This window comes from Diplotaxodon limnothrissa, linkage group LG18 (genome assembly GCF_057381915.1).
Source record: "Diplotaxodon limnothrissa isolate DT_005_m linkage group LG18, D_limnothrissa_male_GT1.1, whole genome shotgun sequence".
Taxonomy (NCBI): Eukaryota; Metazoa; Chordata; class Actinopteri; order Cichliformes; family Cichlidae; genus Diplotaxodon; species Diplotaxodon limnothrissa.
This window is the reverse complement of record NC_140613.1, coordinates 7,686,232-7,702,748: the sequence shown is the minus strand read 5'-3', so window position 1 is coordinate 7,702,748 and position 16,517 is coordinate 7,686,232. Positions and strand designations below refer to the sequence as shown.

At 37.9% G+C, this 16,517-nt stretch overlaps 1 protein-coding gene across 1 annotated transcript; it reads right to left on the bottom strand.

Annotated features, from left to right (window-relative positions):
* Positions 1 to 6,433: 6,433 nt before the first annotated feature.
* LOC146613017 (sodium- and chloride-dependent GABA transporter 3-like) lies at positions 6,434 to 15,258 on the bottom strand. The gene is made up of 14 exons (XM_085378246.1): positions 15,105 to 15,258; positions 14,887 to 15,021; positions 14,619 to 14,756; positions 11,335 to 11,413; positions 11,033 to 11,165; positions 10,812 to 10,946; positions 9,484 to 9,587; positions 9,242 to 9,366; positions 8,951 to 9,063; positions 8,725 to 8,862; positions 8,535 to 8,637; positions 7,937 to 8,037; positions 7,516 to 7,686; positions 6,434 to 6,568 (listed from the first exon to the last, which is right to left on the bottom strand). Exons 1-14 carry the CDS (start codon positions 15,256 to 15,258, stop codon positions 6,434 to 6,436), a joined length of 1,764 nt encoding a protein of 587 aa, XP_085234372.1.
* Between the last annotated feature and the right edge of the window lie 1,259 nt (positions 15,259 to 16,517).

Genomic DNA, 16,517 nt, shown 5'->3' with positions numbered 1-16,517 from the left:
CATGTCCAACTCAATAAACATTAAAAAATTAAATATGTGTTTTCACTTTCAGAAATGTAGAACCATCACAAGCCTGAAAATCTGAACACATTAACCAAACCACCACATTTTAATGGACCAATCCTGTCGTTTTTTTCTTCCTCTGTTCATGTCAAAGACTTCACCTATTGCTGCAGTAGCAAATTGAGTTGTTATTATTATGCCTCCCTTTTAATATATCATGTGACCAAACCAGGGAGCTACCAAAACCTCATCAGAAATGATCTCAAACAAAGGGTGGCTGTCAGGATGTCATTCTTACAGAAATCTGAAGAAAAGGCTTATGTATGGCAAATTACACAAGACCTGGACTGAAAATCAGTGGCTACAGGTCTTATGGAGTAATTCTTCCAAATTTGAGATTTTTGTTTCTAGTGAGTGGAGCTCAGGAGAGCGGTACGACAGTGACAGCCATCTATAAAACAGGGTGGAGGCTCTGTCATGGTTCAGCCCATGGTGTGAGGAATCTTGATGAGCTGATGAAATTTAAACATTGAAAAGTAGAGTTCCAGAATAAAGGTGGTCATATGAACTACAGACTTGCCAGCTGGTAACAAGTGCACCTAATAACTGCACCTATTTTGCATTTTCCTAATAATATAAAAAGAAATGAGGGACAGCTCATTACTTTTCCACAGTGCTATAGGCACATTGAAATGGGGGGGGGTCTTTAGCAGCTAGAATATATTACTTTACTGATCTTTATTTCAAGTTTTCCCTGATTTGTCTGCATTTTCTATGTGTATCCAAAAGATTTTTGGAAAGTTATTGAGTAAATTATTTGTCATCGTTTTTAAGTTAAGAACCTTAGATCTAGTTTACTGACCTTTTTTATTTCCCTCATTGTACGTCCTCGATTCTACTCCTCAGCTCCTCTCCTAATGGATGCTTCAGTAATTTTGTCAAATCACTGATTTGTTTAAAATGAGCACCTTTCAGGCTCATTTTAAACCGATGTCAGTTAATATGACATTTGACACAACTGATCCTAAACTATTAAAACCACTACTTTTAATAAAACTTACTAATTAAGGTGCAACAAGTGTGACAAGAGTTAGTGCAAACAATGAAAAACAGAAAGGTTGATTATTCTAAATAGCTGTAACATGAGTCAAAACTGAAAAGGTAATTTTGGTTTCTTTAGTCCAGCTGTGCCACACCTCTGTTATCCCTTGAATGTAAAAGCACTTCTACACACCTGCACATCCTTGATCTCTTTAAGCAAGCTTCCCCTGTCCTCTTGACTCAGAGACTCAATGAAAATAACCTAGATGGGTTATATTCTTCTATTAAAAAATGATTATTAAAAAGTTTGAAAATACAACAACAACAATGGTCTGTCTTGTTTTTGCATTTGAATTTTATGTAATATTCAGCATGTGGAGTCACTTTTAGTTTCCATTAAGAAAATATATTAACATTTTCCTCAACGGGTTCCCAAAAAAATGAAAAGCCAAACATAAAAATGACAGTAAAAATACAAAAATTGTCTCAATGAAAAAGGAAATGTATGGATCCCTGGGATAAAATGATAAAAGATTTAAATAAATACCTCACCTCCAAAAATAAATGTCAGTAAAGATTAGACACATGAATCTGTCCAGTTACAAATTCAGTCACCTGCTTTGGTGCAAATGAAACTGGCAGCAGGCAACAAGACAGCCCTCAAAAAGAAGGAAATGTTTAATCCCTCCTGACTCATTTTTCTGCACTTTGCTTTGTGCTGCAGTGTTTTATGCTTCCTAATTAGAAAGACTGTTTTCCCTGAAGTTGGTCTGTCTGACTCTGTGTTACACTTTTGTGATCACAAGCAGTGCACATAAGTTATATAGAAAATATGGAAACAATGACGAAACTGAAACAGCAGTAAGAAAATAATCTGAGTAGATTCCACAAAAATCACAAGCATGTTAGACTTGACTAATATTAAATGAAAATAGTGGAGTCCTTAGAACTAGTTAGAAATTGTCAGCTATTGGACTGTTTCATGTTTGCTATTAAATCTGATGATCACAAAACTGAAGATCGAGATCAAAAGGTGGCAGCTTAGTGAGGACCAGTGACAGAACATTTAAAGGAATCAGATTCATACAAAATTCATACGAGACAAAGAAGCATTTGATATAAAATAAAATAAAGTAAAAACATATCTGTGATGGTTTAGGAGTGCTAGCTGATGCTAGTAGGTGCAAACTGAAGAGTTTAATGTTTTTGAGGCTCTTGAAGATATGCAACAAAGCATAAAAATAAATAAAATCTAGACTAAAATTGTAAACCCAGAAAAAAGAAAAAATATGCATACAAGATCTATTTTACTTGGCCATCTGCCCTTGTAGCATTTGGCTGAATAATCAGTTGATTAATTGGTAATGTGATTTTACAGGTTACATTAAGCTGTCACTGGTTAAGTCATCATTTCAGCAGCTGTTCCCTCCTGTCCCATTGGTCTCCTCTGCCAGGGCAGATGTTCAGTGGGGTGACGAAGAAAAGACAAACTCTGGAATGACTAGCTAGATATTTTGGCACCCAGGTGAAGTATAAGTAACTTAAAGTTATCATGATCTTGCAGATCACCGACTGGGGGGTGATCATGGAATAAAATAAGTGTGTTGATCTATTTGGAAGATACAGCAGAAAAGCATCGGTATAACACTAACCTGTCTGAAGGTACCAGCTGTCAAACGCATCTGTTCAAATACCAACATTGGCAGCAAGAAAACAGAGCACAAAGTCCTGATCCATCATAGTGCTTACACCCACTCAGGGTAAATGTACAAGTCATTAATCTTGAGGTGCTGCTAATCAACACAGAGAGGATGGAGGGAAGATGAAAAGGTGAGGAGGTTGTGTTACCCACAGTTATTCAGCACTGGAATGAATTATTGCTGAAAACCAGCCAAATACTGAAGCTCCATCAGGAAAATGTTTAATGAAGCTGCAGATGAAATAAGGACAAGGCTCATTATGTCTTCTATAACACGAGTGTCAAACATGAAGACTTGGGGCTGAAGAGCAGGTCATCTACTAATTAACAGGTTGGTGGTTTGATCCCTGGCTGCTCCAGTCTGCATGACAAATATCCTTGGACAAGAGTTGCATCCATCAGAGTGTGAATGTGTGTGAGTGTTAGATAGAAAGCACTTACATAGAAACAGAATAGAAAAAGATGCTTCTGTGTTGCAAGTTGCATAAAGTGCTTTGAGAGCTCGGGAAGAGTAGAAAAGTGCTAAATAAGAACATAAATAAGAACCCTTTTTAACTGCCCTCGGTCTTGTTCGTCCTGCTGGATAACATTGCAAAGTGACATAATTGTATTGTTAATATACTGCATAAATATTCCGGGTGTGGTGATGCAAAGCCAGCATTACACCAAAGGATTGAAAAAGCATTGAAAAGAAGTTAAAAAAGGTAAAAATATTGAGTTAGGCAAGTTGCCAGCTGTTACATATAGTTTTACTGGTAAAGGCTCCACCCCCCTGTGACCCTGAAATGGATAAATAGTTAAAAACAAATGGATGGATGTTTGGGCTCTACTCGTCCAACTCACTAGAGAATAAATTAGGCTGTCTGTGGTTTTTTTGAACTAAAATGAGTTTGACACAATCATACGTCTTTTTTCCACAGAGGAGATGACCCTCACTGGTCATTAGATAGAATTCAGGGCACTTTAGATTGGCTTCAATTTTTTAAGATCTAAAGGCTCCTTGTTTTGACTCACCAGTGCCAGAACAGGAAGGATGTACTTCTGAAAAAGTTTGAAGAAAATAATTGGTCATGTGCTCAATAAAATCCATAACAAGGTCATAAGTTAGACTCTGAGTTTAGACAATGTAAGCTAAAATGAGCCAGTGAGCTCGGTAAAGCGAGGGATAAGTGGCTGTAGAGGGGTTCGACAATTTTGTATGTCATATTTGTTGTGAGCAAATGGCTGTGATGGGGGTGGATTAATCTAGTGCAGCTGTATTCGAATACTCTACTTATATCCCACACTACAAACACTGCTGTGATATTTTGTCTCTCTGCGCAGGTGTGTCATATGGCCAGATCTAAGATGACTTGATTTAAATATATTTATGGTGAACAGTTTTCTGCTCTGTGAATTGTATCATGGAGATGGGGTGATATTTTCTCTCTCTGTCAGGGCCTACTATATAGCAAAGCCTAAAGGCAAGTTTGGGTTGCTGAAGCCGGAGTGATTACTGGCCTTCTACTTACAGGGTGGTGGGTCTTGGAGGACAACCACTGATCCCTGTTTAAGTGGTTGACATGTAAAATGAAGCTGACTTGGGACACTGGACTGTTTTGTCCCTTCATATTTTTGGTCATTGTACTAATAAATTATCTTTTAGAATTGTATTGGTTGTCATCTTTTGCCAACGGCTGCAATGGCTGGTCAGACCTAGAGTCTCTGTGTGTTACAGTAGTTTTTGCTAATTTGCTGAGGAATGATGGTAAATCTGAGCCCCAGACAGATGGTTTGGGGAATAAACAGTGTTATTTGTGAAGGCAACGGGTGAAGGTACCTAGAAAGAAGTTAATATGAAACAGTATTATTCCCCAAATTAAACTCCATTATCTAATTTTACCCATGTTTCACGTGTTCTCAGAGCTGGCCCAGAGCAGCTGAGAGCTGAATGAGAACAGCAGGTAGACGAGAGCCCAGACTTGGATTATACTATAGCTGAAGTCATGAAGTTTAATGATTTGCATGCCTGATTATCAAAATAAATGCTTACTTTGTCTGTGGAGGTTGGTTAAAGATTTTTGGGAACAGTAGCTGGGTGAGCCATATTTGGCTCTTACTGACAATTTGACAACATCTAGGACTGCCTCCAGCTTGTAGTTATCATAACACCTCACTTCAAAGTTTAGGTCCTTCAATCTTTTCTCCAAATTGTAATGATCAGCTTTGGTTCCATTTCAGTCACGTAAGACTAACCTTTAAAGTTGACACAGTTTCTTGTATTGTGTAACTAATCCTTCTTGGTGTACTGGCCAACTAAACTGAAACTGTGAAACGTGAAAACAACATTTTAGTTAACTAAAATAAAAATAACAAAACAATATAATATTGCCAAATATCCTTATTTTTCTGTTAGTTTGGTTAAAAATACAATTTGCCTGAGGGATCGGTGGTTTATTGAGACTCTGGATGTCTACAAGACTGTGAGTCAACTGCTTTAACAATCTGTGTTTTTATTGTAGCTGTACTGTTTGTTGTTTTGTTTTTCTAAATCTCGCCTCTGACATATGCCCTCCTTCACGTTTATAATTAAAAAGATGAAAACTATCGCTGAAACGACTAAAAATAAACTAAAAATAAACAGTTTTAATCAAGAAACTAAACAAGAAAACTCTGGAAACTAACTGAAATTAAACCGAATTAAAAATAAAGACAAAATAAGAATAAAAAATTATAATAATTAGAAAATACAAAACTATAGTAACTGTAACAGATCATACGGCACCTTTAGTGAAAAAGAGACACGTGGTACAAAAATAAGCTGTTTCCCATCAACAGAACAAACATTTTGTGCAAAAATTAAATATGTTTCTGCTGGTCCGCCATCCTCTGTCTTTTGTTTTGATTCCTTGTTCTTCTTCCACTGTTCATCTTGATGTCAAAGACTTCACCTGGTACAATAAGGGGCTGGCTATGCAAGCTCATTCATTTACCAATCAAATCACACTGGGGGATGTGTGACACGATCAGACTCACACCAGGCAGTAACGGGCATAGCTGCTGCATTGTTTGATAAGCACTTTGATCGCTGACCTGCTGACTAAATACTTTGTCTAACAGTATCACATACAACAGAACCTCAGTGAGAACTAAAAAAAAACTCTGCATAAAGATGTGAAAAACTATGATTCTCATATATATTTACAGTATACAGTGCAGAGTATATTGAAAACATCCATTTAATAATATAATCAACTGTGTGTGCACTCATTCAATGTTATTTTAATTAACTAAAACCATTTAGTTAGCTGACATCTGTAGATATCTAAATGCCTCCCATGTAAATCTTTGGCGAATGGGAGGCTCAAAGGCTACTTTAACTCTGCTGTCGAAAATCTAATTAGTTCACTTTAATTACACTTTTGGTATCATCAACATTTGCTGTTATTTCAGACAATACTGAAACCCTGTTTGCTTATCGTCAATATTTTTACTGTCTTTTAAATGTAATTTTCTAATTTACAAAGTTTATAAAATGCTAACAACATGAGTATGTAACTGGTTCTTTGTATAGACAGTGTGCTAAAACAAAAGACTTGAGACATGTCCAAAATGAACAACCATTAAAGTTTGTTTTCATTTAATTGTGAATTTATTAATAAATCATTGCTGATTACTACAAAGTCATGAGAGCTGAAAAGGTTTTTAACCTTAAGTTTTAAGTGAACTGGAAACACGGTCCCCGCAAAGGGCTTCAGCTTTACAGTTGTCGCGACTTAGTTTCATTCCCTCATTTTCTGTCTGCTTCACTGTCTCCTCAGCAGGACGACAAAGGATGGGCAAACGCTGGAACACAGAAAAGGACGACTGATTAGTTAATACATTGAAAACTTGGCTGTGATTATATATTAAGCCATTCAGCCATGACTGCGGTAGGTTTATGTGATTGATTATGTAAGGTGTGAGTCATGAGTTTCTGGCTCTCTTCCACAGCATGTCTTTCATCCTGTCTTCCTTCTCTCACCCGAACCAGTTGCAGCAGATGGCTCCGCCCCTCCCTGAGCCTGGTTCTGCCAGAGGTTTCTTCCTGTTAAAAGGGAGTTTTTCCTTCCCACTGTCGCCACAGTGCTTGCTCATAGGGGGTCATATGATTGTTGGGTTTTTTCTCTGTATGAATTATTGTACGGTCTACCTTACAATATAAAGCACCTTGAGGCGACTGTTGTTGTGATTTGGCACTATATAAATAAAACTGAATTCAATTCAATTCAACAGTAATAAAGTTAACTGTCTAAAAGTCTATAATAAACTGCTAGCATATAATCATAGTGTACAGCTGTACATACAACTAAAAGTTACCAGATTTTCAGAGCCATGCTTTTTTAAGATCAAGCCTGCATCTTTACCTCTACAAAATATTGCAGTTTTATAAACTCCCAGTGCATACCTGTGCTAATTTGTGATAGAGGAGGGTCGAACCATCATAACATGAAATAATGAAGATAAATATTTACATTTTTCTAATTCTCAAGCCATGAAAAATAGGACAAAAGACCATCACTGAAAGACGAGCCTATTTGTCAGCTTTGTAAAATTAAACAATATTAATGGGTTAACAAGTTTTGTTGAACTTGCCTTTGAACTAAGCCACGCAGTGTCACACCTGTGAATTACCATAGCTGGCTGGCTTTATTCTTTTAATGTTATGTATTGATTCTACTAAACGAAGAAGAAAAAGGTCGGTGTTAACAGTGTGTGGCAAAATAGCAGGAGTATCTTCACTGAGCACTGACCTGTCTGAAGGTGCCTGGTGTTAAATACATCTGTACAGCTGCGAACAGTGGTACCATGAGAACAGACGACAGAGTCATGGCCCATCCTAGTGTGTACGCCCAGTCTGGGTAAACGTACGAGTTGTTAATCTTGAGGTGTTGATAATCAACGAGGTACAAGATGAAGGAAGACTGGAAAGGTTGGGTGAATCACAAAATAAAATTTAGATACATAGTTCTTACATGGTTATATCCCATAATTACAATAATTACTGAAAGAGATGATGGCAACGTTAAAATCAGTAATGAGGATTAGACTAGTGAATAATTGCCATCTCACTTTGATGCAGTTAAATTTCGAAACTGTAACAAACATAAATTGTGATCAACTTGTTAAAATGTATCACCACCTATCCATCCGTTATCAATGTTTTGGACTCACAAGTGTCAGCAGAGGAATGATGTATCTCCAGCACAGATTAAAGAAGGCAGATGGTTTCTGTCCTGCCATGTCCTGAATAATGTTGGAAAAACGATCAGCACCTGTTGGAAGTTCAGAGGTTCATGTAAAGATATGGTATAAACCCTTTTCTTATTTTGCGCCATTTATGGAAAGCAGTTAACACCATTTTAAAAGCTTTGGGTTTCCAGTCAACCATGGGGGCAGACAATTTTAGAAATGGAGAAAACTTGAAAGAGTGGTGGACCTTCCCAGGAGTGGACAGCCTACCAAAAGTACCCCAGGAGCACACTGGTGACTCATGGAAGGTCACAAAAAAGCCTAGAGCAACCTCTACAGGAGCCACACGTCTCAGTTAAGCTCAGTATTTATAATTCAACAGTAAGAAAGACACTGAGTAAAAATGTCATCCTACTTTGCTCAGTGTGGCTTTTACTCATTTTGTCTGAAAATCAAATAAATTATGTGCTGCATTTGTGTTTTACGTCTATTTTTCTACTTGGCTACTCACTCAGCATTTGACCATCTGTGACCATCTGCTCATTACGGTAATGTCTTCTATATGTAGTCAAATACTCACCAAAAATCCAGGCTATAGCCACACACTGACAAACAGCCATACAATCCTGACAAGCTCTGGTGCAACCGTAGTAATCAATAAGCTGGAATATGTAAATTCCTCCCTGGCGGAGAATGAGAAAGTGTTTTAATAATTAACAAAGCTTAGAAAAACAACCAGCATTTTAAGCATTTATTTGGTTATTTTTTACCTCGGTGACCATGGTCAGATGGATGAGAAAGAAGGCTGAACAGAAGATAAAGACAAAGATCTCATGCCTCACTGGAGCACGAAACAATGTCGGAAACAAGTCACTGATGGAGGTGATGACACTCTCTACTGTCACAAACTGGAGACAGGATTATGAGTGACTGTTTTCAGGTTTATATTCAACTGAACAGTTGTTAGTTAATAAACAGTCAGTACAACATTCCTACATGTGTGTCGACACTGAGCAGAATGAGCATCAGGAAAAAGCAGACGGTCCAGAACTGTGGCAAAGGCATCATCGCTGTAGCCTGAGGGTAAGCAATGAAGGCCAGACCTGGACCTGTGAATCACAGTTAAACAAGAACGAAGTCTATACTCACCATAAAACATTAATACAAAACCTTGTTCGAATTAATACTTGCTTTCAGAACTCTTTTGCTTCAAAATACATCAACAGAGCTGAAAGAGCCTAAAACCTTGACTTCACTCTGAATCTTTATATGCACAAGAAGTTATACCTGACTCAGCCACAGCATCCACAGTTACACCCTGTTTCTCTGCCATGAATCCCAGTACAGAGAAGACGACAAACCCAGCAACAAAACTGGTTCCGCTGTTCAGCAGACACAGCCAAAAGCAGTCTCTGGGGGGCAAAGTAAAGCAATCATAAAGTCTGTATTTTTTCATATAATTGGATATATAATAGTTAAACCTATTTTTAAATCCAATAAAGGTGACAATTCATGTAACTTGTACCTACTTATAACAGTTATTGTTGTAATCATTGTAGCTGCCCAGAACATTTAGAGTCCCCATCGTCAGGCTGTAGGAGAAGAATATTTGAGAGCCTGCCTCAATCCAGACCTGTAACAGAAAAATATATATATCAGATGCATGTACCAGAAAAGGCTGTATTCTATTTGAAATTGGTTTTTATGGGAATATTTATATGTTGGTTAGCTCAATTAAAGGTCCTACAGCAGAGTCCAAAAAAAGAAAACAGTAGAAATCAGTATTTTTAAATTAATGGTATTTATTCAAGTTTGTCATGCTGGCAACCACGATGGTGTACATGAAATTAAGTAAGCAATTGTTAAGGTTCAAAATTGAGGAAGGAGAGTACAAACCACCCATGGTCCAGAAGGTCTTGGTCAAACAATGATTTTAATGAACACACACGTGTGGGAAGACAACTCTGTACGCAGACAGCAAGTGATCTCCGACTTAATCAAAGCATAAACAGATATTTTATAGCATCAGGGTTTGATTTACTGACGCCCCTTCATGCGTCACAGATACATTTTATACATAGATCAGATCAACACCACAATGACTTTTAACCCAGAAGATCATCTTCTATTTTCATGGCTGGTACTTTCCGTTCTTGTCTTAAAGTGAATTGTTCCTCTTTCTTGCCGAGACATGACTAATCTCTCCTCTAAATAAATCTAACTCATGTGTGTGTGTGTGTTGACCCCACATGCTCTTTCTCAATTCACCTGTTGCACTTCTGACCTTTTACCAGACCAGAGGCTCACTGAGACTATATGTATGTCTTCTACTAAATAAATGTTTTAACCAAGAACCTCTACTTAAACCTTAATATGAAATGACCTGATATATAAGTGTTTTGTAAGCATGTATTGCAATTCCTTCTATGGCTCCAAGTCACTTGCACAATAGATTGTCCGGACATCGCGCCGAACAAAGCTTCCAACCCCCAATTAATTGACCGAGCTCCAACTCTTTAATAAGCACAGATATGCATTGTGTATAAAATAGTCATAACTGCACCTGAAATACAAGGTCAACATAATAACTGTATGCATAACATCTTAAGGCCTTCTTAAAGCTATCTGTTACATTGTTAAAGCCTCGTCTTAGCCTGCTGCTCAAAATAACTTCCTGCTTCTGCAAACTCTCTGCAAGCCTGTTTCCTGTCCTGTTACTTTTAGCCTTTCTGAAAGACACACACTGTTCAACCCCTGAATGCAATATAAACTCCAGATTATATTATTAATGCAATGGTAATAATGATGATTATTTAACAATAGCAGTAAAATAATTTCCCTGCTCCACACAATATACCTCAAGGTTAGCCAGCTGGTTCACATCTGGATACAGGTAGAAGTAAATTCCTTCCCATGCTCCTGGTAAAGTGAGCCCTCTAATGAGCAGTATTAGGAGTATCACATAGGGAAATGGGGCTGTGAAATAGGCTACCTGAAAAGAAAAAAAATAAGTTTATTTAAAATCTTGTGATACAAAAAAAGAGTTCAGCTTAAAGTTATCAAAATACTTCCAGTGACCTTTCCAGAAGATCTGACACCTTTCCAAATGCTGAAGTAACAGAACACCCAGCTGCCCAGTAAACAAAGAGCCAGCTCCCACCTCACACCGCCCATTTCCTCGATACCTGCAGACATACCCAGCATCCGACGCCTCAGAGAGGGAAAATTAGGAAAAACAAAAATCATGTTTTTAATTAATTTATAATTTGTTATGTTCAATTAAAGTAATTAGTGGATTTATACAGAAACTTGCAGCGATTGCATCAGAATTCAAATTTTACTCATGAGAGCTCTTTAAATTATAAGTGAATTGAACTCACTCCCAGAACTCGACTGCAGCAGAGGTGGCGTTGGTTAGATTTGCAGTCCCGTTAGATGAGTAAAGACCAAGACAGTTAGCTGGATTGGGGTGAGATAAGTAACTTATAACAACAATAATAGTAATACATTTTATTTATAGGCACCTTTCAAAAGCCTCAAGGTCACCTTACATTAGTACAGAAATTTAAAAACACACACACACACCACTAAATGGGAATAAAATACACAACTAAAACCCCAAAACAAAAGCATAAAAAAATTCTAGAATTCTAACCACAGAGAAGAGATTTACAGTAATCAAGCCGAGATATGACAAGAGCATTGACAAGTATGGCAGTATTGTTTGAGTAAGTGAGAAATGAAAGCAGTTAATATTGCGAAGATGAAGGTAGGCCGACTGGGTGATATTGTTTATATGTGCTGTGCAGTGTTGGGGAGTAACGGAATACATGTACCGCTGTTACGTATTTAAAATACAAAATATGAGTAACTGTATTCCGTTACAGTTACCGTTTAAAAGGGTGGTATTTAGAATACCGTTACTTTGTTGAAATAAAGGGATTACACGGCAGTCTTTTCCTGTTTCATATGTTAGGCTATGCCCTCTCTATTTTTTGTAATTCCACACAGGTGGAAACCCAAACAAAACACACATTAAGAGGCTCAAATGCCCGTGTCTCAATCTCGAGTCTCATAATGACGTGAAGAAATATTTTTTTAAAATGATTTAATATGAAGGCAATAGCAGAGTGTTACAGACATAGCCCTAAAGAATGTAGCCTCATGGGCAGTGTAGTCCGTGCTGCAGGGAGAATGGACTGCCGTACACGTTATGTATCTATGAGCGAGGGAGGGAAAAAAAGGTGAGTGGAAAAGTACGAGTTGTCATCGAGCAGAAACGGGAGCTGGAAGCATGTAAATATAATAATAACCACTGCAGCCAAAAAAGAGTGCCTGACGAGCCCAGTTGTAAGTAAGCTATTAAGACTCGAGTGTACACCGTGTTCCTGTTTTCCTCCGAAACAACAAGTTCTGCTGGAGCAGCCTTTCAACGCTTCTCTCTGTCTCTCGCCAGCAAAGTTGACCAAGACAACAAAGTAAAGCTAGTTTTCGGCTATGAGCCCGACACGGAAACCGACGTGTTAACCAGAGGTCCCTTTACTACAGTTCGGAGCCGCGGATCTGTTTTATATAAGCGCGGAATAGTTTTCTATACGAGATCGCTGCAAAAAGTGCAGCCTTACCTAATGTCCACCCTACTGTTACTCATTTTATATTAAGATTTAAAAATCTAGTTGCTATTGAGTAGCCTGCGAGTAGCCTTCAGTAATAGTAATGAATCACACAGGAACAGGACATTCATTAGTTGTAAAAAGCATGATAATATATTAAGTAATCCAAAGTATTCAGAATACGTTACTCTCATTGAGTAACATAACGGAATACGTTACAAAATACATTTTGGGGCATGTATTCTGTAATCTGTAGTGGAATACATTTCAAAAGTAACCTTCCCAACACTGGTGCTGTGGAGGAGATAGTACTATCAATGATGAAATCCAGACTCAGGAAGGTATGCAAAGGGAATTATCGGTAGATAATGAAAAACTGTTAGGTTTAGACAGAGTAGATGTTGTAACAATAAGAAAACATTCAGATTTATTACCATTAATTTCAAACAAACATTCAAAAACAGATGTGGGTGGGGGAGTGGCAGTGGGTTTGGAATACAAATAGAGGTGGGTGTCATCTGCATAACAGTGAAATTAAATGAAATTATTGCAGAAAGGCAGAGATAAACTGAATTAATCAACTGGATTGTGATCTGTGTATGCAGTTGCACAAACTGTGAACAACTGGAGAGGTATCAGGGAAACCAAGCAAGTGCCATATTGTTGATGCCAATAGAGGCTGATCTATAGAGTAGGATATGATGGGAGATTGTATCGAAAGCTGCATTAAGATCAAGGAGAATGAGAATAGTGATGAGTCTGGAATCACCTACAGGTAAAAGATCATTTGTAACTTTCACAAGAGCTGTTTCTACACTGGAAATTAACATAAACCAGATTGAAACTCTTCATTTAAATTATTTCCAGTAAGGCGTTTATGAACCAATAAACCAACTGTTCAATAATTTTGGAAAGGAAAGGCAGATTCTAAATTTTTAAATTGTTTGTGTCTGAACCATTTTTTCAGCACTGGAGTAAGTATTTCAGTTTTTAAAAGTGCTGGAACAGAACCAGAGATAAGGACGGAGTGTACAACATTAGTAATAAGTGGGCCAAGAGAGGGGAAGGAAAGTTTAACAAGATTGGAAGGCAGTGGATCAAGTTGACATGTCATTGACTTTACCTTACTAATAATGGAAGATATTTGAAATACTGAAGTAAGCTCAAAACTGGATAAAGAAAATGACAGTCAGGTAGGTGAAAAGGTGCAAGCAGAACACGTCCCTGCATTGCAGGAAGAAGGCAATTGTTGATGAATATTCATAATTTGGTATAAAAAAAGTCCATATATTTATTACAGAGTGCACCAGAATGTGTTAAAGCTGTCTGAATGTGGAAAACAAACTACATATATTTCCTTCAGCAGACTGAATAATATTAGTGTAGTAAGCAGATGTGGCCACAGTTGTTCCAAGAGAGTAACAACAGTAACTAACTAAACTAAACTGAATAAACTGAACATATATATATCTATTTCTATCTATATATGTATATCTATATCTATCTATCTATATATATATATATATATATATATATATATATATATATATATATATATATATATATATATATATATATATATATATATATATATATATATATACATATTCAGTTTATTCAGTTGATGTATATTTATAGTTAAAGAATATAATTTGTTTATGACTAAAATACATGTCTGTATGAATAATAAGTTTAGTTTCCCTGAAGAGATGCTCCAGGTGGAACAGGAAAACAATCAATTTAACCATTAATGTGAGGTAAACTGTTATATACTGCTATATACTACTATATATACTATACTACAGTAATATACTATGCTATACTACAGTAATAGCCTGATAGATAAAAGAAGATGATAGATAAAAATATACAAAGCTGAAAATGGAAAGACTGATTTTGTGTTTATACTGTTTTCTTATGAGTGTTCACATCTATTTCGGGGGGGATTATGTTGTGATTACAGTCATTTCTTGCGACTTACTTTTATATATTTACAAATCTAAAACTGTTGCTAATATCATGCCTTTTTTGCTGATTGAATGTTGCCTTACCTGTATTCCAGGTGTTCTCACAGCTGACCCATGGCAGCTGGGAGCTGAATGAAAACACGAGGTAGAAGAGAGCCCAGACTTGTATTAAAATGTAGCTAAAGTCATAAAGTTTCATTATGAAAGCTCCATATCCAATTCCTATGATGGAAATAAAAATGATGGTTAAAATGTTGTAATCTGTGGAGCTAATACAACATGAGCATTTAAAACTTCAAATATAATTTCTTATTTTCCCTGCTGATTTAATATTTTAACTGAGCAAATATACCTTGTGCCAGTGGACACAGTTTCCTCCAGCAGGTGATAAATCCTTCTTGAGTGTACTGACCTAATGAAGTCTCCATTAGGAACAATGGTATCCCACACACCACAGCTAAGAGACAATATGGCACCAGAAAGGCACCTGAGAATATTCAAACCAAGATGATTATGTAGCATCGAATGTGATCTTTTTTATGCTACTCGGCAATGATCCTTTTAACTCACCTCCACCATTCTTGTAGCAGAGATAAGGAAATCTCCACACGTTGCCCAGACCCACCACATTTCCTGCAACGACCAGAAGATATTCTGTTTTGTTGGCCCACCGTCCTCTGTCTCCAGCAGTGTTCTGACTTCGCTTTACTCTTCCTTTGTTCATCTCAAGGCGAAGGATTTCGCCTGTTGTGCAGTAGAGAGCTTTAAGTGTTTTGGTGTAGTTTCATTAAGTTATGAACAATATAAATTATTATAAGGCTTTGGGAATGCACGTGGCAGTTGACCGGTAACAGTCTCCGCAGCGTGCACTCCAATTACGCGCGATGACCGAAATCTGTGTAGTTATCTCAAAAACAAGATTTTAGTAAGTCATTTGGGTCACAGTAATTTGGCCAAGTGTGATGAAAGGGTTAATATTGGAATATTAACAGTCCTGTGTTTTGCATAATCGGAGTTACCAGATATGTGTTCCTGCGTTGGCAAAACGTCCTACCATATGTACTTGATGCACATTCCTGCTGTCACACAATTCCAGCATAAATTTAAATAGTTAGGACGGTTTGCCACTTAACTTTACCCATCAGCGTATGCTTCTAGCTCATATTCATAAAGGTAGGACGGTTTGCGACTTAACTTTATTTTAAAATCGGGTTTTAAAATAAAGTTGCGCAGAAACAACGGGTAGGATGGTTTGTCAGGACGGATTACCAGAACACCCCGGTCGGGTTTTTTGTCCCAGGCTAGGACAAAAAACCCGACCCCGGTCAGGTGTTTGTGCTGACAATCATCATATTTGATGACCCTGTCCTGTCCCCTCTCCCCTCAACCGACCCTGCTCCGGTCCTGAGCACTCATGAGCTGAGGCGTGTGTTCCGGAGCATTAACACCAGGAAGGCGGCCGGGCCGGATGGAGTGCTGGGCCGGGTGCTAAAAGACTGTGCTGCGGACCTGGCGGACGTCTTCACCTCTATATATAACACCTCGTTGTCCTGTTCACTGGTACCATCCTGTTTCAAAGCAGCAACCATCGTTCCCATCCCAAAACAGTCAAATGTCACATGTCTGAACGATTTCAGACCTGTGGCACTCACCCCCATTCCCGCCAAATGCCTGGAGAGACTGGTCATTAAACACATCAGAGCTGCTTTTCCACCATCCCTGGACTCGCACCAGTTTGCATACAGGGAGAACCGGTCAACCGAGGATGCGATCGCCACAGTGCTGCACACATTACTGAAGCACTTGGAACACAGGAACACCTATGCACGGCTCCTCTTTGTAGACTACAGCTCGGCTTTTAATACCATCCGGCCATACAAACTCCGTCCCAAACTCCACCAACTGGGACTTAACTCCTCTCTGTGCAACTGGATTGTGGACTTCCTCACTAACCGTAGACAGAGTGTCAGAGTGGGTAAGAAC